This window comes from Anguilla rostrata, chromosome 10, assembly GCF_018555375.3.
Source record: "Anguilla rostrata isolate EN2019 chromosome 10, ASM1855537v3, whole genome shotgun sequence".
NCBI lineage: Eukaryota > Metazoa > Chordata > Actinopteri > Anguilliformes > Anguillidae > Anguilla > Anguilla rostrata.
The window spans coordinates 40,839,407-40,863,406 of record NC_057942.1 but is presented as its reverse complement, the minus strand read 5'-3'; the positions used below and the strand labels follow the sequence as shown (position 1 = coordinate 40,863,406).

At 40.8% G+C, this 24,000-nt stretch overlaps 1 protein-coding gene across 1 annotated transcript; it reads right to left on the bottom strand.

Annotated features, from left to right (window-relative positions):
- Positions 1-4,362: 4,362 nt before the first annotated feature.
- On the bottom strand, positions 4,363-23,392 carry mfsd14bb (major facilitator superfamily domain containing 14Bb). The gene is made up of 12 exons (XM_064297154.1): positions 23,108-23,392; positions 20,999-21,088; positions 18,734-18,796; positions 16,618-16,745; positions 15,884-15,998; positions 15,207-15,425; positions 14,816-14,929; positions 13,144-13,215; positions 12,665-12,777; positions 10,063-10,160; positions 8,857-9,011; positions 4,363-7,207 (listed from the first exon to the last, which is right to left on the bottom strand). Exons 1-12 carry the CDS (start codon positions 23,177-23,179, stop codon positions 6,980-6,982), a joined length of 1,467 nt encoding a protein of 488 aa, XP_064153224.1. The 5' UTR covers positions 23,180-23,392; the 3' UTR covers positions 4,363-6,979.
- Positions 23,393-24,000: the final 608 nt, after the last annotated feature.

The following is a 24,000-nucleotide window of genomic DNA, read 5'->3' as shown; positions in this document are numbered from 1 at the left end:
CTATGCCACAGTTATGGTTCACATATACATGCTTGTTGTGATTAACTATCTGTTCTTTATCTATACAATCTATGTCCAGACTGTACAGAAAAAAACTTTAACCTCTAAATATTTTTCCACTTCTGCTCTGGCAGTTACAAATATGCCCTGTTTCACTGTATGGGAAATAACAAAACTATTATGAATGATATCAATTACTTTCCTGTTCAACACGGGAGTATCCTGAACCAAATCTCTCTTTTTTCCCTCTTCGTTTTTTTGTCTATTCAGCTTTATTTTGCAAGAAAGCTCCACTGGGATGCAAAGTACTCATATACTGCACCGAAACTGTTTTCATATATGAGCAGGCACAGTGTATATTCATTGATCTTTATACCTATCACTGAGTCTCTTAGCTGACAAGGATGATTAGGTTAACGCAACCATGTAATATAAAACTTTTTTGGGTCAGTGCTGCACTTACTGTGAACACTGAAGAAACAGAATATCAATGGTATAAAATCTAAAGTTACAAATGACGGATATTATAGCACTTTTTTTCTGTGTTTTTTTGGACACTTCGCACTTCAAGAACTTATTGTTCCATCTGTGATCAAGTCCCATTGACATTTAAACCATTCACTTTTTTCCTTCCCCCACAAGCACCAGTTCTGTGCTGGTTCAGCACAGATCCTCAATTTAAAAAAATGATGCATCAACGCAACTGTCTGCTTACATCAGCCCGTGCAAATGACAAAAACTCTAATGACAAATGATCAACAGCTGCTAAAAACCTGACACCTGTGTACAAACAGCACGCCAGGCTAGCGAGGCCAGACAGCATAATCCAATACAGAGGCAAAGCTGGCCATTACCCCGAAATGTTCAAATAACATTATTTCAAATGACCAGTTTATTATTTTAAATGACCAATTTTTTTTAAAGGCCTAACAATGACACAGAGGATTTATTGACTGTACACGGGGCAGATAAGGTAGCATGTTTTTCTTCGCTGTTCATCTGCATAAAGACCAGGAGTGTTAGATTAAGACCTGGTATTAAATCTTCATTACAGCACGTGTTTACATCTCTCTCTCTCTCTCTCTTCATAATCTCACTGACAAGCAAATGGGAAACGGTATTGTCTTCATCTGCGTTAATGTCCTGACTGCAAATGCTAAAGCATACAGGATCATTATGCGCATTGTTAAATGGAAACAGCTCTTCCCTCCTTCCAGCTCACAGCCACATTAAATCTACACAAATGTACCCCCAAGGCCTTTTCTCCTCACTTACTGACAGATGTCGCAGGAATAATTCGACAGAGACGGCAGACGTATTCAATTCTGCCTATTGGATATGGGCAGCGCATTTCAATAGAATTTTATTTTTCCTTGAAGAAGAACTCAAGCCACTTCATTAAAAGGAGGACAAAGGCTAGCATGGTTTGTATCCACATTACGTCAAAAAATCCATCAGCTTTTTCTTCTCGCTTAATTTTTTTTCTCTCTGACCTCTGCAATGAAGATACTTACCAGGCACATAAATATGTATTCAGGTGTAATGCTTTTATCAATTTTGTTCCCCTGGGATGTGCGCCAGTTTTGTAAATTTCAGCCTTATTAATATGTATGACCCTTGAAAAAAATGCGCAAAACTTTAGGAAAAGCTAAAATTCGCATTAAGCTGGTCATACACAGCAGGTAAACTGCTTCTGCTTTGCAATAGCAGGTAAGAATGTCCTGTGGATTACAATATAAATATTAAACAACACTCCATGTTGATGTCTACCTCTGCGGCAATTTGAGAACCTGTCAAGCTCCTAGTTAAATCTTAAGGAGAATGTGAATCTCCACAGAGGTGAGGAAACGTTGGAACAATTGCACAAGCTTTTAAATGGGAGGTAATGTAATGCAGTTTTTTGTGTATAGAATTACATATGTTCTGTAAAAATTTTCAGAAACTTCTCAAAATCTCTCTATGCTTATGAAACCTTACCTGCGATGCCAGCGACTTCAAACTGATGCTAGCTCCTTCCATAATATGAATGTGCGTAACACGTGCTATCAGCATTACCAAGGATATTACACTTCAGCCATTGCAGATCTCGCAGTATACATTTCTGGATGAAGTAGGATATTATCTCAATGTATATTCTGAAGCCATCATTTTTTAACTGGAAATTTCCATTCCAGTGCAAACATACAGTAATATCTGGAACTCAGAGTCACAACCCCATACTGCCATCTATGGGCAAATAGGGTGAGACAAAAAAAATCTTTAGTCCATCAGTTCTCAAAATACACAAGAAAGCACGAGAGTAGTAATAAGCACGTAACCCATTGGCACTAAGTGTTTCAATCTACACAAGGTCTTTGTATATACGATATCCCAAAAAAAAAAAAAAAAAAAAAACTGCAAAACTTTTACCCCAGAGCAGTATTGTAGAAGTGTCACCATGGCAACATGCCTTGAAAATCAATGCTGTCATATTTCAGATCACAATGTTCACAGATTTTATTTCCAAAATCCAGGTGTCATCAACAAAAGGTATTTTGGAATGAATGTGTCAATAATGAATGCAGATTGAGTTGGATCACACTGTGCCAAACATCTGTGCTGTACAAACACCGAAAATAACTAAAAACTGAGACTTCAAATGCCGGGATTTGCATGATTGATTGTTCTGGCAGTCGTAGCTATGTTTCTCCTAGAAAGTCTGAAGGAAGTTTACCTTTGGGCACAAAAAGAATTTAAAAAAAAAAAGAATAAAAAATATTTAATTTTTATTTGTCAGAAAACAACCAACCAGCCCAGACAGGTTTTTCACGTTTAAAAATAATAATAATAATATTCTTGCCTGGAAAAGTGGTAAATGCATGAGCGTGCCTGACCTCTTGAAATCTGTGACCTATAAAAGAACTTGCACACGAGGTCAGCTCATTGTTTTTAATAGAGAAGGCGAACTGTACAAAATGGCTTCCACAGTGTGAGGGGTCAGATTCTGGAAAGTACTCTTTCAAGGCCTTGAAGCAGTGAGTTATCACTGCATATGGCATCATTCAATACTGCCATCAAGTACAAGACCCAGGGTGTAAAGTTACAAAGGAGTAAGACCTGGGTACCATATACTGCTCTTGAACAAACTGTAAGAGATTTATCAGCCTAGACCCGTTTATTAGCCTTTTCCACAAAATGACTACATTATAATTCTAAAGAGGTATTTTTGAGTACAGCAGTTTTGGTGACATACATGTGCGGCATTAAATTTTAATAGGGCCTTTTTGTTAATTAGCACTCCACTGAATGTGTATCAAATGTATGGTCTAATTTGAAACTTGAAACTGGAACTTGAAATCTTGAATTGAAAGTTTTTCTATCATTCTCCATGCTTTGCAGTATGCATAATTGCCATTTAAGAACACCGTTTGTATGGTTTCAGATTTATTTCAAACACATATACAGTGGCCTGTGAGTTGTCATTCCAAATATCCCTTCCCTAAATTCAAATTGAGTTTTCCCTTAGTTGAGATTGTCACCTCAGTTCAACACTTAAACATCCTTTAACATCAGCCGTTTTATCAGTGAAAGCTGTTTTTACATTTAATCTTTTTCTGTGATATCAGCAATTCTATTGTTTTTACCACTGATTCTATTCACTGTATCTATAATTCAATTCCAGCAGCAAGTCTTTTAACGTGTAATCAATTTTTCAGATGCAATGAATCTACAGTTCAATTTTAGATAACCAGGTTCTTCTTGGTACCAACAATTCAATTCATGATAGGACAGATACTCCGCTGATTTATTGCTATGACCATTTCAGACATAAAAATTTAAATGGCGGAATAATTTCCCTTTCAGTTTAAATGCTTAAGGAAATAACTTCAGCGAACAGCTAAAGCGTGTGGGCAATACTTCAACCTTTAGAATTTTGTCAATTTAACACTGCCCCCTTGTGGAGTCAAACAATATAAATCTTTTACAGCCGTTATGAATGTATACAATTGACTGAGTCATCAACAAAACATTTATGCACAATTTAATTACATTTAACAATTTTTAGGCACATTTTAATGTAAAGTAAATGCTACAGTGTAGTCTTAATGAAAATATCATTCACTGGAAATGTACATCATCAAATGTAATATCTCTAATGTAATATCTAGTTATGGGTCTCTTGAATAAATTCCCTGCATTTTTCAGTCGTTTCAGTAGTCATTGATCTGTGTTTTGTGAGGGGGGAAAAAAATCATTCAAATTCTTTACTGCAAGTTCAGGACACTGTATTGCGTCGATCTTAAACAGGACAGAGGACACGGTTTGTGGGCACAGCAGTCAGCATTACTAAGGCAACGGAGAAGAAGACACCAGAGAAAGAGCTCATTTTGTTCCATCCGGTTTAATTCTTAATTTCCAGGGTTGTGTGAAATATAGGAGCTGCATAATTTTACACATTAAAAGCATAAAACAAATATGCATTGTTTTCCAAATATTGTTCAGAAAAAAAAAAATTCCACCCCCCCTCCCCCCACCCAAAAAAAAAATATATAAAAGAATAATAAAATATAACGAAAGGTTTGAGGTAGCTAGTGACATACTGCGGAATGGGAGTAAAAATTCGCTATTTATCTTATTATTTGTTCCACGCAAGACTGTAGTTATGCCGTGAAGTCATAACTCTTAAGAAAGGTTTAACTGAGTGCAAACTTTTATGGTACAAACATGTCTCCAAAAGTTTTATTAAAAAATAAAACGCATCATCCCTAAAAGCATTCCTCAGTGACACTAGCTATACAATTCAAAATCAGCCAATGGATCATTTGTAATTGTACAAAATGATACACGATTGCCATAGCATCCAGTATCTGAAATTGAACCAAGTATACAAATTGAATAAGTATACAATAATGCATAGGACTGAACTGAATTTATACTTCACCAACAGTCTGTACCATCTCTCAAGTATTTCAACTGCCATCAAGTTTCACTGCACCAAAGCAAGACAAACGACAATAAAAAAAAAACAGCTTCTTGTGTGATTACAATTCTCTTTGACAAGGCGTGGCCCTGGGCTAGTTTGGATGAAAACGGATCACAGACTTGCCAAAGCGTGATTTCAAAAGAGTAGACCACCAAAATTGACTGCGTTCTGATTGCTGGATATGGGTTCAGTAAGTATTAAGGCTAGTACTTACAGTACAGGGATAGAATTCTCTTTGAACTCACCCAGATTGATCAGTAAACACTGAGCTAATTGTCTCTGGGGACCCAGTATTTGGCCAGCATTTGACTACTCTCCCCTCTTACGACCCACCACAGTGCAAAGGCTGTTCATGCGTGAACTCCGTTCCCCACGTTCCCCAGTCCTCCGCTTCCAGCGAAACTGAAATATTTATGTATCCTTGACCAATCAGAAAATGAAGAAAAATCACCTCCCTGACAGCACGGTTTCTGAAACCGTGAGCGTCACCGGGCTCTATACCGCTAGGCTCGCGCGGAAGGTGCGCAGCCATAGGTTTACAATATTGAATTTCCTCTGAAGCCATAGGGTTATGGCCCAGGTGACTGCATGCATACACGGGTGCAATTATCAGTCTCATCTCGCAGGTTTTCCAGCAAGCTCGTTCAGAGGTTTTTGAAGTCATGGTGCAAAACCATCAAAGGACAAAAAATCACAGATGGGCTGACATCGAACCGCCTTGGGTATTTGCTTAACCCCAACGGTCCCTCCACTCATTGCAAACGCAGTCTGGTTCTCTGCAGATGTATCTAATAGGCACTCGTCTTCTCTGCAATGGCTTAATAAGACCCTCAAACTCTCCTCCTCCTCTTTTTTTTTTGTCCTGCATGTTCTGTTGCCATGGCACCCGGATCCTTCGGCCGTTGGCTTCCTCTTTCTTTCGCTCCTCTCTTCCCCGCTTCTTCTGAGAAACAGCTGCAAGAGCATCGCGCTCGTTTTTATTTCTTTATTTATTTATTTTTTAAACCAACGCTGCACAGATCAGTATATGAAATGGATGGCTCAGCCCATTCTGAGAGCCCCGTGTCAATCCACGCACACACTTTAAAGATCAGTGAAACCTGTTCAGCATCTGCACAGCAACAGTGATCTCAGAGATCCGCTGTGTAGCTGAAAGATCTTTTTTTCTTTTTATTTATTTTTTTGGCAGCTTCTGGGAGCCCTTGTTAGCTGGACTTGTTAGCAGCAAAAAAAAAAATGACTCGTGAATATTTTGTGTTCAAAACGGACTTGTTATTTGTAGGCATATAAGAGCAATTATCTCCATTAGCTCCATAATCGTCTGTCACACCGCAAGAACTGAACTGCTAAGCAGATGACTTGCACACACTGACTTTCAATAAGAATTCAACCAAACAAAAGGGCTTAAAAATCATACTGTTCTAGCTTTTAGTAGAAAACAGAGTATGAATATATTATTTCTAAACTTAGTTACTGACTTTTGAACAAACTTTATAAACTTCACACTGTAACACCCTACCTCCATTTGTTACCACAAAAGGAAATAAAAAACAACAAATACATTTGCACAGCCAATTTAAACCTGTAACTAATATCACAAAAATACTATAGACCCATTTCATCCTGAAACAGGGAATACAGCATGATAGCTTCTTGGGAGATTTCAGCACTTTTTCTGTGGCAGGACCAAAAAAAAAAGGGAAACAAAAACACGATTCTGATTCTCATTTGACAGATTCCATATTCCACAGCATAAAAACACTGGAATAACAACTTCCATAATTATAAAACCCATGATCAAATCCTTGTTCAATATAGCAAAAAAATGTGCAACTTCTATGAACTCTTTTCTGGAATGGGTGGGGGGCGCATGGGGGGGGGGGGGGGTGGTGCGGTGTCCTCTGTACTTTGGTCCAGACAGAGCGGAGTTGTGAAAGCCTTTCCGATATCCGCGGGGTCCTTGTGGGCCGGGAGAGAGCTGGTTTGTAGGGGCGTGCCCCCCACCCCCCTCAGCGGTCAAACGGTGCTGTCCTGCAGGAGGGGCTCGAAGTCCTCGTCGCTGCAGGGGGGCGGGGCTTCGCTCGGGAGGCCGCTGCTGCCACCGCTGCCGCTGCCGCTAGCTTTCCGCGCGCTACAGGTCTTCACCGCCAGTCTGTGGCACTCGGGGATGAAGGAGGCCACCGCCAGGGCCAGCAGCACCGTGCAGGCGCCGAACAGGAAGGGGGGGCCAGGCACCGGCATCCTCTGCAACGTGGGGGGGGGGGGGGAGCGAGAACGACGACAGGTCACCGCGCAGAATCAGTGAAAAATACTATAATAATATTTTTATTCCACATTCAAGGAGCAAGTGAAAATGATTACCAAAAAAAGGAAGCAAGGCTGAACCACTTCCCTGTGATTTCTGTGAGCGGTTAGGGTTTAGGTTAGGGCTGGTTTTCTGCATTTCTGCCACGTGGTTTGAATGGGAGGAGATTTGGGGAGGTACGGTATGCTCCGCGGCGCTAGTTAGCGCTCGGTGTGCAGAACCAAGTTCAGATGAACTTCTCTTTTCAGAGGCCCCCTCCCGGGTTTGTCAAAGGGCATGTTTGCTTTCGAACACCCAGGCCCTCAGAAGCTGCAGGCAAACACGGCCCTGGAGCACTCAGCAGTCTTTAATTCCACTGTGTGGCTTTGCAAAAATGTTGAGCACTTTGTCCACCCCCCCTCCCCACTTCCAACTGTGATTTGGAACCACCATTCCCCGCCCCCCCATCCGATTATGTGCTGTGGCACTAGTCTCATTCTGAGACGGCAAGCCAGGCCCCTGATTTAACCTCGCCTTAAATAAGCTGGAAAATGTAGGACAGCAGTGTGATGAGAAGAGTTTGAATTGGTTTACACTTACAGCCCCCTGCAAGCCCTACCACCTCTCCCATCTCACCTCTCCCTTATTCACCTCCTCAAAGCTCATCAGAGTTTCTACTTAGCTTGGTTCCTCCTAAACGATTGGAATAGCACTGCTGCCAAGTTTTATTAACCAAAGGTTGCAGCGCCCACTAAAACCGCCAGAGCACCGGGTCAGAAAATGCATTTGGTCTGACGACCTGCAATTTATCATCCATCAGTCACGGAAGATCAGGTGAAGTGGTCGAATGCATAAGGAGTATCCATTGCTAATATCCGTCAATTCAAAGATACCGAGGAGTAAAATTGTTGTGGGGAACACAACAGACGTATAAACGCTTTGTGATGTTTGGTGCTAATTTTTGGTATTCTGAAAGCATGCTTATTGCACACGCATACAAAAGCACATATCTAAAAATCATCAATTTCGCAATCGTCTTTGATAATAATGCAATTGTCTTGGCTAATGAAATGAATTCTAATGAACAAAGCAATGCTTTATACCATTGATTAACGTTAATTTGGGTTACAAGGCAGGGCCTGTGCTTGGGTACTAAGCACTAAGAAAATTCAACATTGAAACGACACTGCTTCTACCCCTTTCCCCCCGTCTCCCTGTAGAAGTTCTGGGTACCCTAGTTTCACTTCAACTGGCCTCATCCTAAAATGGCCGCTCATGAACAAACGGTCTATTTAGAACTGAGAGTGTTTTTTATACACCCTGCGGCTGTGAGGTTGTGGGGAACTGAGGAATGAAACACACACCAAGAAGCGGTTAGCACGAGCTGGCGGACAGGCTGGGCAGTCTTTCCCCCTCACCATTTCCTTCGGTCAAAGGAATTTTTGATGAAGACGAACGTCCGCTAATTAAACTCATTAATCTGCTGACGACAAATAATTATCCGGAAGATTCCAGAAAAATACACACCAATGATCTACCATGTTGTCCTTCCACGGGGGCTTGCAATACAGTTTAACGTTTGTGAGGCTGGGCGGTCTAATCGTCGTACCTTGTCGGTAAGATTCTGGAGGGGCTTGGAGCCGTCGGTCTGGACCGGGTTGTCGTTGAGCTCCACGTTGAAGAGGAAGAAGATGAACCCGTAGAGGGCGGGGCCCAGGCCGTTGCACAGCCCGCGGATGCCGGTTATCATTCCCTGCACCACCCCTGAAAAAAAACGGGAAGAGCCGCCAAACTGTTACCGCAGCGCACGCGCCAGAAACGTCGCTCTCAGTCTCATTAAAAACCCAAACGTGAACACGGCCCCATCTGTTCAGTTTGGAGATTACGAGGGCAGCGTTACCCCAGCCAACCACACGCTTTGGCAGAACATGAACGATCTGGTGGCAACATTCAATCAACAGTTTTTTTTTTTTTGTTTTTTTTGTTGTTGGAAGCACCAAATGTAGAGGAAAGCGGAATGGCTGTATGAAGCGAAGCCAAAGGGAACTAGATCTGGTAAATCTCAGATGCTTTGGTATGAAATGACAAACACTGACTATTCCATGCATTGTTTCACATTGCCGTTTATTTTTTATTTTTTGCCAATCTCACTTTGAATATCTGGGGGTCAAATGCTCAAAGGAAATTCAATAAATGTAGTCAACCATCTAAAATATCGTTCTGAAAAAGCTTATGGTCAGACATATACCCAGCTCCCCAGCAATGAAAACACTATATTTATCTATATTGGGCTTTTAAATTTACTTTTGCTTTTACATTTCAGAGGGGACAGATGAAAAACACAAAGCAAGGCCTGCAGAGTAATTTGTCCTGAACAGATCTGTGTACGGAGTGCAAGTAAAGCGGAAAACCAGGGAAATTCTCCTCCGTGCCGCAGAGATAATGGGTAATTTACAGTGAACTACAGGGGCAAGAGACCGCCCTCACCGTCTGCATTCACATCAGCGCGCTCAAAGGTCAGGGAGAGCCTCAAACTGAAAATACGGTGCTGCGTAGAGCCCTGAAGGAAGATTAGCGGTAACAGACATGGCGCACGTAGCATCTGTCACATCACAGCCACCTAAACATGGAGAAATCAGGGATTCATTTTTTTTATCGAGTTTGGTGACGGTGCTTATAATTCTCCGGAATGTTTTTTTTTTCCCCCATGCTGCCTTGCTGCTTTGTGATCGTGACCTTCCCATTCGCTGTGGCTCTGGTGTGCACTCTGGTGATTGGCTGAGGCAGAAATACAGGACTGGGGGGGTGGGCTTACCCTGTTGCCCTGGATCAGCACTGCGCGACACCAGCGCACTGACCGCTGGGAAGGTGATACTCGACATGGCGGCCACCGCACCTGCCGCCCACATCATCCTGAAAAACACAACCCGCCAAAGGTCAAAGGTCAGCGAGCCAACCCAAAGCATCTCTCATTGCATGTATTTCGTAACAGCACCAACAGAATTCAACAACATTTCAATCTGTGCATTTCACTGCATAATAACTTACCGGATACCGAATTTCTTGCTTAATTATAAGCATATGCATCAAATCAATATAAACTCCCCAGCATTGGTTTAGTTGAGTCATAAAATATAATGTCAACAACTGCAATGCAATCTAGTGATGATAAAGCTTGGCCAATGAATATATAGATGCATTCAAGGAAGGATATAGCTCACAAAGAGAATACTACACAATTGAAAATTGTGCATAAGCTAAAAAAAGTTAAAAAGCAACAGTTTATATGCATTGTAATCTAGTACAATCAATAGCTGTAAAACTAAAAGTGTAACCAGGAACTTTCACACTGATGGTCAACTGCAAAATGTATTTACAATTGAGATCAATCTTGGTGGAATACATGAATATTTGACATTATATTGCAAATACTGGCTTGAATACTATACACAAGTTAATGGTCACAATCTTCACACAGTTCAAAAAAAACCTTCAAAGAAAAATCTTTGCAGACAGTCTTGTACATGAAACCATTCAGTCCAAACTGCAGTCGAATGAGCTTTGTCCATGATCATCACAGTGCAGCACAAAAGGCCTACATTACCACACGCTTCATACATCCCTCTTGTGACTATCAGGTGACTGGCCATGCGGAGACGCTTTGCATTTCAAATCCCTGATTATGCTTCTATTAAATCTGCAGCATAAATCGCTCCTGACTGCAGTGTGCATGCATTTTGCAAGGAAACATTTTGCTAGCAGAACAGCAAGAATTCGTCATGATTTTTTATTTACTTAGACAAGTATACATTTTAAGCCAAAATAGTCTAAAACAGACTTGATATTCTTGCTCAAGAAGGAGCAGATTTTTTGGTACAAAGTTTGGATCGGTCACTAAAACATTTACGCATGACAAGCATGGACACATTTATTGCGACAAAATCTATTTTTTAAAAGGTTAGTGCTTCAGCAAGATGCAGACTGACTTATGAATTATGATTTAATAGGCTGCTGCTCATTTCCAATCACGCATGAAATGGGAAGTCTGGACCCAAAATAACATCAGCCATCTATAGCCTCTAGACCAGTGGTCTCCAACCGAGGTCCTGGAGAGCTACAGGGTCTGCCGGTTTTTATAGTGACTCTGCACTTCATAAATCAATTAGAGCAGTTGATTACACAGTTAACTCAACTCACCTGCTGTCTTGGGTCTCAATTGGGTGCTGATGTCAAAGTGAAAACAAAAACCAGCAGACCCTGTAGCTCTGCAGGACCAGGGTTGGAGACCACTGCTCTAGACTAATGACCATCTTGTTGTCTTGCAGGCCATTATGATCAATTATACAGATCAACAGACATGTATGGAGTACCCATATCTATTATATATATTAGGGGTTCAACATCGGTATGTTTTGATGCAACAAAATCGATCATAATGATTCTAACAATCAATTTTGGAAGTTACTATTGATTCCAGCCACTGCCCGACATCAACTGTAGCCAATCTTCGACTGAGAATGACTTTCACTGAAGTCAATGCATGAACGTCATAGAATACACAATGTATTTATGGCAGGCAATTATTTTTCCTTTATTTTTCCAGTGTAATATATAAGCTGGCACAAGGCAATTTTGGTTTGAAATGTCAGCATTTGCTGGTGCAATGCAACCAATATCTTGCGACATCACACAAAATGTGTCTGTTCTTGAACACGGAAACTAAAAGACGGGCTCTTTCTGACAACAAAAAGTCGTAGAATTCAGTGGGCATCTCCGACAACAGTCACCCCAGTGAATAAAAAACTGGCAGCGAGCCAAACAAATGGAACTTAAAGTGGGGCAGTTAGAGGACTTTGGCTCTGTGCTCGGTGTGTTAATGAGAAAAGTTGGTCTTCAAATCTGAAGAAGTAGAGTAGGGGGGTTCAGCACAGTTCACTGAGAAACATTATGCAACAGGACAGTCACCGCCTGGCTCTAAACTCAGCCAAGCATGCCGGCAGATTAAATTTGTAACACGGGTATCAAAATAGATGACATTGAATGTGTTCAAAGCAAACCTTGGTAGTGCTGATGTTGGAATTACCCAGACATTTTATCAAAGCATAGAAATGGCTTTAAATTGTACCTTTTTTTTTTTGTTCCTCAGGAATTAGCAAGACCAAAGCAACAGAGACTCTCCAGAGAGCCAGCGCTCCGGAGAACGGCATCATCGAAAACCACTCTCGTCAGAGAAATGCTTCAAAAGACACCTGCCTCTCTGGGATCTCAACCATTCATTTTATATTCTCCTTTGAAAATGGTTTTCAGATTTAGGTCTCAGAGCACTTTATATGTTTTCTCAGGAACCCTTCAACGTTATTACAGAGTTGTGTAAGACTGTCTGCAAAATGCTTGCAATGCAACGCAATGAGACTCACCACGGCTCTGATCCGAACCCGTACCAGGCCAGCTGGAGCACCTGAAACCCAAGTCCGAGGAGCACCGTGTTCTTATTCCCAATCGATCGCATTGAAATTCTCAAGAACGCCGTCTGCCAAAAGAGAGGGGGGGGGGGGGGGTGGGTGGGTGTATTTTCACATAAGCCAAAAAAATATAATAATAATCAACTGAGCTACTGTCCCTTCAGGTCCATAACGACCCTTCACATTCTGCTCCACATGACACACCACGAGATACACTTTAGACCACCTTGGATGGGAAGCAACTTATTTATTTATTTATTTTTAAAGAAATGCACTAGGTTCTTGGTTATGCAAGTTCATAGGTATATGTTCGACGTTTTTAATCACGCAAACAAATAAATAAAAAAAAGACTGTAAAAGTTGTAACTCCTCCAGAATATCCTGTGCACTGATACTCAGGAGGCACAGAGACTGAAGATGGGACAGATACGCACCTGAGCTATGATCGACAGGATCCCCACCATCGCTATGAACCCCGCGATAGTGGCGGACGAAAAGCCGATAACCTGAAAAACAGACGAACATCACAACGTCAGACACGGCGAAGGACGAAGAGTGTCCCAAGAGACGGCATATGACAAGATTCTCTTGGGGGTGGGGGACTCTGCCAGAGTATATTTTGATTGTTCGGGGGATGTTGGCTTTCACATTAAAAGCATGACAACATTAGAGCGCTCAGTATGCACAACAAACATTTCACTGACTTATAATTAACTGACTTATTATTTACTTATGCTTATTTATTTCTTCTCAGTTAATACAAAAAAAAGTGTTACATGGAAATACATTTACCATAATATAATTCACAATAATGTGGCGAGCTCGATAGTATTTTAGATGCAGAGTATGTGCAGAGTTCTCGGCCAGCTTGGCTGATACTGTTATTATAAGGGAAAATCTATCATTAGCGCAGCACATGTCCGGGCGTACGCTAGCCGTTTAAGAAATGTGAAGCTCGTCACAGTACCAAGCCACAGCACTTTCACACATCCATGCTGCACTGGCTATGGATGGAGCGCTGAATTATTTCCAGGCCTCTGGAACAGCCTGAAGTTCAAATCCGGACCGTGCGCACGAGGTATATGGGCACAGCCGGCTAACATTCGAGCTTCATTAACTCTCTTAGAACCATTCAGGCCTGCGCCAGAGACCATAGGCTCAGGTCTTCAGGCAGTTTTTTGTTACGAAAAAACGGGATTTCCCGAGTTTCCCCAGCGTTGATCAGATTGCGACTTGTGCTCTAAACCTGACATCCTGGCGCTTCAACAATGTGGAAAGGAAACCGCACAAGCGCCATTGTAACACTCGCATTGAGAAACACCACGCGAACGATAAGAGGACAAAACAACATCAATAAAGCTGACATTCAATAGAAAGTGCAATATGATCAAGAGCTATTTATGGACAGAACTCTGAACTGAACTGAACTGAAAATAAGAGCATTATGACCGCCAGTCTTTCATTTAAAGGCAAACTCTTGCATCACTTTGGCCTGACCAGTCCATCATACATTTTAATCCTGGGCTGCAATGTTCATTAGATAAAAAGTAGAGCAATTAAAATTTGAACATCTAATAATAATCTAATATACTTCAATACGTGAATAAAATAAAGTGATGTTTGGATGTCGGAATCCAATAAATGCATACTTGCTGTACCAATCATCAGACTGGAAAGAGCACGATTTCACATCTGAATGACAGCATTTTCTTTTCTTAGCACAACTGTTGCCTAGCAAGTACATTTAATTACACCTACAGAGAGCTGAACATTACTTCATTGCGATGCCAATTAACATGTCAGGATACAACACACTCCTTTCATTCGGAAGTTAATATTGTAAATGCACTTACCACACTACTTCTTTTATTTAAATTTTTTTACTTTTTTTTTTTTAGAATAGCTGTTAAATGTGCGATTCTCCCTAGCTAACGCTTTGCATGATCCTAAAAACCGATTCAATTTCACGCAATGAATTTATATGAATACAGTCCCTCCCTGGACATCATGCATATTTTATAACATCACAGTACAGACCTCATCATGGTCATACGGCATTCAGAATGATGTAAATAAGACTGTGATGATGAGGGTCTGCAGACTCACCTGTCGTAAATAGAGGAAGAAGCTGGAATATTGGCCTGCTTCGGGCAGGTAGGACAGGAATACTGTGATACAGATCAGTAACACTGTAGAGTCCTTCCCCACTTTCCTCAGGGACTGCAGACAAGAACCACATTCAAATGAAGCAATTTTGTCATTTAAGCAATTTTCTTGAATATCTGCACTGAGATTTCTCATATACGGCCATTTTTAAATATTCAAATGTGGTGGTTGAAAACCATAAATGTACAACGGAAGATCTTTACATTGTGGAAAATATGTAAAAAAAATAAAAAAATAAAAACACAACATACGAAAATCACAACCATAAAGAAATGAATGGCTTTAATCTCAGACTCAGTGTGACCTCATATCCTGTAATACAGGCACTCACAGCGAATGGGTCGGCCTGTTTCCAGGAAATGGACGTTCCCCACGAACTGAGCCTCATCTTCTCGGGCAGGGACTCGGGCACCGCCAGGAAGACGAAGCAGATGTCGCACAGGGAGATTATGGTGGCCACCAGCACCACCAGGTTGTCCCCGTATTTGGCCGAAAGGTAGGCGCCAATGGCCGGACTCGTGACCAAGCTCGCAGCGAATGTGGCAGACACCTGAAAGCAGGTGGCAATGGGTTAATCTACAGTCACGTGACACAAAAACTCATAGCAAATACACCCATTTACACTACAAACCTACGTTTCCATTTTACTTATAATTCCCTTTTTTTATACAAATATTTGAAGAGCCAGATGCATGTACTGTAAATGTCTCATAACTGAACTAATAAAATTAGTGACGGGTTAATTTCCACGCACAAAAATACTATAAATCATAGTGCCTGGAGCAGGCTATACAGCCCATTTTAGCTTGTTTTTTCCCCTTTAATGTGTAACGACTTTCCATTATTGAAGATCTGACTCTACAAATCCCAGCAAGTTCTTTTATGCATTCACACCCATCAATCGGAGAATGTGTGCACTCTTGCTCTGTGCGATAGTGTAGTTTTTGCCATAAATACTTGAGGACGTTATGGGAGGAGGGATCATTTTAACCACAGAAGCACCCTTACCAGTCCATAAGCTGCGCTTCTTTCATGTTCCTCCGTGACATCTGCCACGTATGCAAATATCACAGAGAAGGTGACAGAAAACATCCCGGATACAGAAATCAAGGCAAAGTACCACCTGTGGAAAGATTGAAAAATAATAATTATGGATTCTGATTCGGTCTAAGCACGACCACTTTCAACAGTTGGAGCAGGACGGTAAAAAAATGTTTGCACAGCTGGCAAAGTTGCCAACGGGTGCTTGGAGTGGATGAATAACCAAACAGAAATATGAAGCTCCCGCTCCTCTGTGCATTTCCTAAAGCTCATAGTTTATCGCCAAATGGAAGAAGATGAAGGCTTTTTATCAGTACACCCAATTCAGAGCACTGCATTTCTAACTTTCTAGCCAGTCCTGCCATTATAAATACACCTCTAAGCTTAACTGGAAAAAAAGGTGCGCCTTCAAAGGAAAAAAACTAAACAAAAACAAACACCAATGGAAAAAACATTTCCAGAAACAGCAGGCTCAAAATGAATAATGCAACAACAAATCAGATACTAAATAGTTCCTTTAAAACATAACCAACAAACAAATAATTCCTATTCATTCCTAGAACACAGACACAGAACATAGAACACAGACATCTCTGTCACAATGAGGCTGCAGTTTCCAGGCAACAGCCGCTCAGAGCCAGCGCATGAGGGGAATGTGACGGTGTGCAGGGGGCTCGGTGATGGCGGCCAGCACCTCTTACCATGGGCTTATTCTCATGAGCGGGATGGGGGCGCAGGTGAAGAACACGGTGAGCAGCAGGAAGCCCCTCCTGCCCCACGTGTCTGACAGGGCACCAATCAGAGGGGCACTCAAGAAGGACAGCAGTCCCTGCAACAGAAGGGGGGGGGGCTCTGATGACATCACTTTCTGTAAAACCTCAGCGTTTACTTGAAGGGTGCAAGGGCAGGAGGAAGCTCATGTGGTTTGGGGAAGGGAAGCACAAAGGGTGGTTTACAGCTCACATGGTGTGCCCGGGCCTTTGAAGAGGGGAAACTAAGAAGGATTAGTCCACTCAGACGTTAAATGACTCGATCACCTCCACAACCTCCAGCAGACAACAGCTGAAGTCTATTGTAATCAAAAATAAAGTTTCTATCTAAGGAAAAAAAAACAAACATAAAACACTTAACTTACTATAGGGGATCTTCATTCTACTATTGTTGCTGTGAGTTTAAGTTTTATATACTCCTTAATGGCTTGTCGCAACTACTGAATGTCAATGTAGCTCAAAATATACTCCAGTAACCTGGAGGTAAATGTAGCACTGCAAGCTTTTGATGATAAAAAACATATTCCAAGACGTGTGACAGGTAAATTATCAGTCTGGCAGTTTGTCTTCTCTGTAGTCACATGACCCAAAGTAACTGATCCGCTTTTCGTCCCTGCCAACCAGTGAGCATCAGAGGAGAAGTTTCGCCTGCCATAATCTACTGCCACATGTTCACATTTCCCCTTTACTCCCGAACATGTCTATCAACTGGCACCTGCGATCTTTATCGTCAAAATACGGAGAGGAATCTTGCATCATGCCATCTTACTCTTATCAGTCATCAACAAACACTATGACTTTGTTAGTTTGATGCAAGGAAATATCAGACCACAGCTTGGCACAATGCCAGCACTGCGAAAATATAACAGAATACTAGTCTAAACAGACCACTTTATAGCTACATAACCACATGATTTTGTTCTGAAGGCAAACTCATATTGATCTGAAAACTACTGCTGTATGCCAACATTTTAGCACTGACATTTCAGCAATGCTGCAATGCTACTGACTGTTCTGTGCCTAAGCTCCTATGATATGCAAACTTGCCTATGATATTGCTGACGAAAAAACTGTCCAATAAATACTCCTTTTAATAACAATCAAATAATAGTCAAGGTAGAGCAGTCAAAAAGCAGAGAACCACTGTAAATATTACTCAAGTGTACTCATATTAAAGTAGACTACATCATAACATAGATCTCAGTTTGATCACATCACAAACCCAGGCATTTCATATTAAGCTTCCAATTAGCCTATATTCAGCAGCCACCTTCACTACACAAGACGCTTTGTGAATGAAAGCTAAGTCACAAAGAACCATAAATCTACAGAGGTTTCGCCAGCGTGTGCCTTGGCAAGGACGTTACGACAGAGTAATAGCACTGGGGAATCACAAGAAAGTGTAACTCTTTAACTGTGTTGGCATGGCAACGCAAAAAAACGTATAGGCAATTGTTATTGTCTTTAGAAGATGTCTGACGACCCCACACATAAGCATGCCTCTACAGGTTAACAATTCACAGCATGGTTTCTAAATGGCAAATATACACAGTCTGTACAAGGTCGATGTTCCATCACACCATTTGAGCAGCGCTTTGTGGAAACAGGCTTGTGACTCGAGTGGAGGTTCTCTCTCCTGGATCTGATGAATAGTCTTATACAAAAGCAATTCACTAATTTCAAAGAGGCTACTGTTAATACGGTTTCAGCCAATCAAAGCAGATCTCTGTTCATGTGACCTGCGATATCCAACACTGAATTCAGGGCACCAAAAATTTGAATTGGAAATTTTTTTTTGATAACAAACGATTACATTCCCCGGAACCTGCTAGGCATGGGATCACAATGTTATGTTTTCCAAAACATGTGCAAGATATATTTAACCTTTAATGTGAATAACATTATCTGAATATGTAATATGCCGACAGCTGTGCCTTTGTATCAATAACCTATCAACTATCAAACATGTGTTTCCTTATAATGAAAATCTGAAAGATACGAGAGGAACGTCAGACGAGCACTTAAATATTTTGGCAGAGTTCCTTACCTTCACTCCCTGGATGAGACCGTTCATTAGAAACGTATGGTGTGGAAACGTCTCATGCAGAACCTGAGTAATAAAAACAGAAAGACAGTGTACTGTAAGATTTTTTTTTTTTTTTTGAAAGTATTGCATAAAATTCTCACTACCAGTATCATATTTCCGGGTTAGTGCTGAGAATGACATCAGTAAGTTGTTTTGTGTCCCAGGTGAGTTACTCCTTGTCGTTTCCATAAATTGAAATTAACAGATTTTGTTGGGACTTGTTGTTCTGGGGTGCGCCATACTGGGAGTAAATTTGTTTGACGATGAAGTGAAACCGATAATCACATTGACTTTCCACCAAGCTGTCAGGGCTGTCGAGATTACTGGGTTCTTGAAGCGGCCATGTTTGCTTAGCGACTGAATGAGGGAAGGCAAGTCAGTTATTGAAATTATTTTAAACCCATCTGCAGGATTTCTGAAATACTGCAAATGTTTGCTTCTCATCAGCAAAGGCCATGAGACTTTTCAAGACAATTCAGAGAGGTGTACTTCCCTAGTGGCATTTAAATATTGAAAAACTTTAATTAAATTAACATAATTTGCATTTTTAAAGTGAAAGCATTAATAATATGTTAATGATCTTGCTGGGAAATGATCGATTATGCAATCTGACAAATTAAAAGACAGCTTCATAAATTTCTCTATAGCTTCACTTCTAAATATCTCTCAAATTCCAGAAATGAGAACATTTACATGCATAAAAGCTGCACCATCTGGACAAGTTACAGGTGTTTGTGAAGAGCACACACACCACAGCCTCAGTATGGCTAGTGACAAAACTTCCACACGTTCCTGAAACCTTTTGTAAATATTTAATATCTTAAGCTTTCAAAAGGACCAATTTGTGATCTGGCTTCAAAATATATAAGTAGACGTATTGTGTAAAATCCTAAAATTACTATTTCCAGGAGACTTAGATAGACTTGAAATATTTGCAGCTAATAACATACCTCTGCTGACTATTTAACGTCAGGGATTAATTCAGAAATATTCAGTGTACAGATGAACATTCTTATTTATAACACCATTGTAATATTTACCTAACGGAAGCGCAATAATGTTGGGGGCAGTACCGTTATCTGTCCTTAATAGCTTTAAATGAACTCATCGGTATCAGCCGATAAGCCAAGACCGATATGGCTGATATGATGATGTGGAATTCATGCGCCAGAGAGTGATGCATTTTATGTGCGCCTAATGCTGTATATTAGGTGAAAATGCCATGCTCAGAAAGTAGCCATGTCGTAGTCATCTCTTGTTCATTTTTAATTATTATTATTATTTTTATCAGCCAAACACAAACACAGAAGCAAAGTGACACTGAGACTCAGTAGCTCTCCAGACTCATCCTGCCCACAGCCATGCATATTTAACTAGACAGGCAGACACACCTTCAGTTAACATAAGCTCGTGAGTTCCTGGAAGTAAGCCTGCACTGCTCGTGCTGAGAGCAAAACACTGGAGCTCTAATTAAAATGAACTGAGAATAACAGACTTTTAGAAGGCAAAATAAAACTTCCCCGATGGTGTTCTGAAACTTGACTGATGATTGTTACGTCTCATATGAAAATCAGATGCATATACAAAATTTGTAATGTGTAAGAAAATATGTGCATTTCAATAAATATTTTCCCAAGACTTCTGGGCCAAAACAACCATTGTTGCACAAACTGCTATACATAATGGAACCTATCCCAGCATACATTGGGTGTGCCTATCCCAGCATGCACCCTGGACAGGTCATCAATCCACACACTCATTCCCATGCCTACAGGCAATCTGGCCTCTCCAATTAGCCTAAACTGCATGTTGGAGGAAGGAAGCCCATACAAGCATGGGGAGAACACGCGAACACCACACAGAAAGGCCCTGGCCAGGATCTGAACACAGGACCTTCTTGCAGTCAGGCGACAGTGCTACCCACCGCACCACCGTGTCGCCCCTCTAGACTCAAGCTCTCCGCTTAATAATAAAGTAAGCAAGCTGAAATATTCTATGAGACAAATATAACTTGGCTGCTGTTTGCTTTTGTGCTGTAGTGTAAAACAGGGAGGGCAGGTGGTGTAGTCCAACACGACCGGCCATACATCCGTTATTGTTATCAGGCCCCAGAATTTCCATATTGCGCCTTCCTGATTTATCTATTCGACAGCAGAGCAATGGCCGTTCTGCGCTGACAACAATAAGCCGTTTTTTTTTTTTTTTCAAAACGGCGTGTGCACTTACGGTCAGCATCGGAGTCGTGAGCAAACCCCAGGCGAAAAACTCCAAGAAGATGACCACCACCGCATGGCTCACGCTGGCTTTGCCCAGACCCTGCAGACAGGGGGAGGGAAAAGAGGAGGAGAGAGAAACTGGTTAACATGGTGACAGCTCTACTCATTCATTAAATATAATTTACAAATTAATACGAAACCACCATAGTCTAATCAGCACATGCATTAAATCTTCAAAGGCATAATCCAAGAGACATAAAAAATGGTACTGCAGTCATATTAATATGAAATGATAATGATTTGCAATATTAGATAAGCTTCCACAGTTGGCCTAAAACACATATAGTGACACACAAATAGACATCTCTGAGGAAACTGCTCTTAAACCAAAGCAAGGTGAAAAGTCTACAATAATAAGAGAAGGAATCTGCGTTCAGAGGTTCAAAATGTTTAGAATACGATTTCAAATGGTAAAAGGTTAGACAGAGTCAATAATAGTTAATTTAAGCGGTTATGTAACAAAATCATTCATTGAACAGAACTTAAATCAAAGCAGGTAACAATTACACAATGGTTAATGCGCTACATAAAAGGGAGGTGTGTCTGGACGGCTGTTTCTTTGAAAAAAAACTGACACGGATGGGTTCTTAATTCAGTTGGGAGATTTAGGACATTTCTTTCCGAGGAGATTCCATCTTTATCCAATGTGCCAGCCGAATCTTCCTCGTTCCCTTTATTTGTACAATGCAAAGTAAGCCAGATCGGATAGGTTATTTGATTAACCAAATTAATTGTGGAGTCAACGTCTCAGTGTCAAAGTGTTGTTATGCGCTTTCCAGGGGTTGGAATGTCGGTTCTGCAGAAGCTACGTTTAACAACAAAAGAAATTCAACTTTTCAACAACTGTACTTTTCCACGGTGGGCGGGGGTGGGTGTGCATTTCCGCGTACTGGCTCCTTTGAAGTACTGCATCATACAAAGTATACGTTATTTCAACATACAACATACTTACATCGAAAAGCACCACATACGTCGGGTGGTTACGTGCCACGATTATGACTGTATTTGGAAGCAGGTTTAAAAAAAAAAAAAAAAAAGGCTAACGCTGATGAAAAGATGAGTTTCGTTTTTAAGTAATAAACGTTCATGGTGAGAACTGATGAACAACGCGTACATTGCGGGTCCCCAAGGGAATCACGTGACTGTCCATGGTATGTAAACTAACATTTTGTACTAATGAAGGCGTTGGAGTTTCCACCATGAAAATGTGCGGATGTTAGCCAACGGCAACACACCAAGCTACTCACAGTCTACTACAAACTTGGACTCGACGAAGTTCTACTACTCATAGTACTCTACGAACTTGGTACATGTTGTCATGTACCAAGACTGTAATGTCAAACGCACGAAGTATAACTTCAATCATGTTTCACAGGTAGGCTAATATAAAAATAGTAGGCTAGACTTTTCTTTGCCAACTCTGTCACCTACTCCACAACAGTTTCAGCGGTTCAGGACACCGCGGGATTTTTATGTAACAAAGCCATTCCAGAGTCTATAAACTTTAGCACACATAGGTTAGTTAGTTAGCAGTGACCCACTGTTGTCTGATGCTACGTAGCCTATCTACAAACTTATCGCTACATACTTACATACACACACATAAATAAATAAATACTGCTTTTATTTGATCCTGTAAAAAGATCATGATATAAAACAAGATGCATTATTTGACAAGACTCTTAAAAAGACTAAACTGAACCATAAGGTCATATACATGACTCTAGTTTTTCCGCTATACCCAAAGAACAGAAAGCCACGCAAAAACGAAAGAGTAACTTAAAAAACTGGATTGGGAACTACAGCAGTGACGACCATTTTTACGCGTGCTTCCTTTTCAGCTTCTCACCCTCGCTAGCATGTAGACTGGCTTTGAAAACAACAGCTCAGGCTTTTGATTGCTTAAGCTTTGATAATTAACTTCATAAATGTCAACACCACTGCGATGTAACAGCTATTTCCGCAAAAGCATTTGATTAAACTTGTGATTCCGGTGTTTAGCGTAAGTCTCAGAGACTGACAGAATGTGCATCGGAAAAGCTGCAAATCATTCACTTACAGGTTTCCCATCTTTCGTGAGCATTCTTTTGACCAACATCATGCAGTTGGTCTGCTTTTTCTCCTGGGTCATCTCACATTTTGACGGTTTTATAGAAAATCCATGTTGCGTGGATGTCTTTGATGTTCCCGGTTCTTCCAGGTTGCCTTTATAGGGTCGCTGAGTAAATATATACTGGATCTAGCTAATTGAGTACTGCGGTAAGTCTCTATCTATGCATTCCTGACTTTTCACGGCTAACTCCAACACCACCGCCTTCAACACGCGACCGGAAACTACGTGTCTGCTGAGAATGACGTCTCATCACCTAGCAACCACTGAAAAAATGAAGTTAATGCCTAAAATTATAATAACTACATAATAATAGAAGAAAAGAAGTTGGTGACAGCAGCAGCCTGCTCAGTTTACACGTTGTCACTTGCCAGCAATTAGTGTTAAACGTGAACTAACTGCCAAAATAAATTCAAGTTCTAGCAACTGGCTTCAAAATTGTTTTAAAAAATTGTCTCACATAATGTTGGATGATTCACCCTAAAATGAATGTTAAACATTTTTTAATTGAACGGAAGTCTTTGAAAGTGGAAGATTCTGTTTTTACAATCAACAGATATATTTAAAATGATAATTGAATGCTGTATGTGCAGCTACAGCCATCAACGATTTAATCTTTCATTATAACTGTGAAAATAAATAAATTCCACAATTTCAAACCGTTTCACATATCAGTGCCAAAACAGGTATGCCACGAAACTAAAATAATGAAGTGCAGCTACTTTACCAAAGAAAATTTTTACCAGAAAATGAAAAAATGCTTTCATGAGACCCAGCAAACATATTGACCTTTTGCCACCTGCTAGATCTGCCCCAGATGATGTATGCTTGCCAAATAAAAA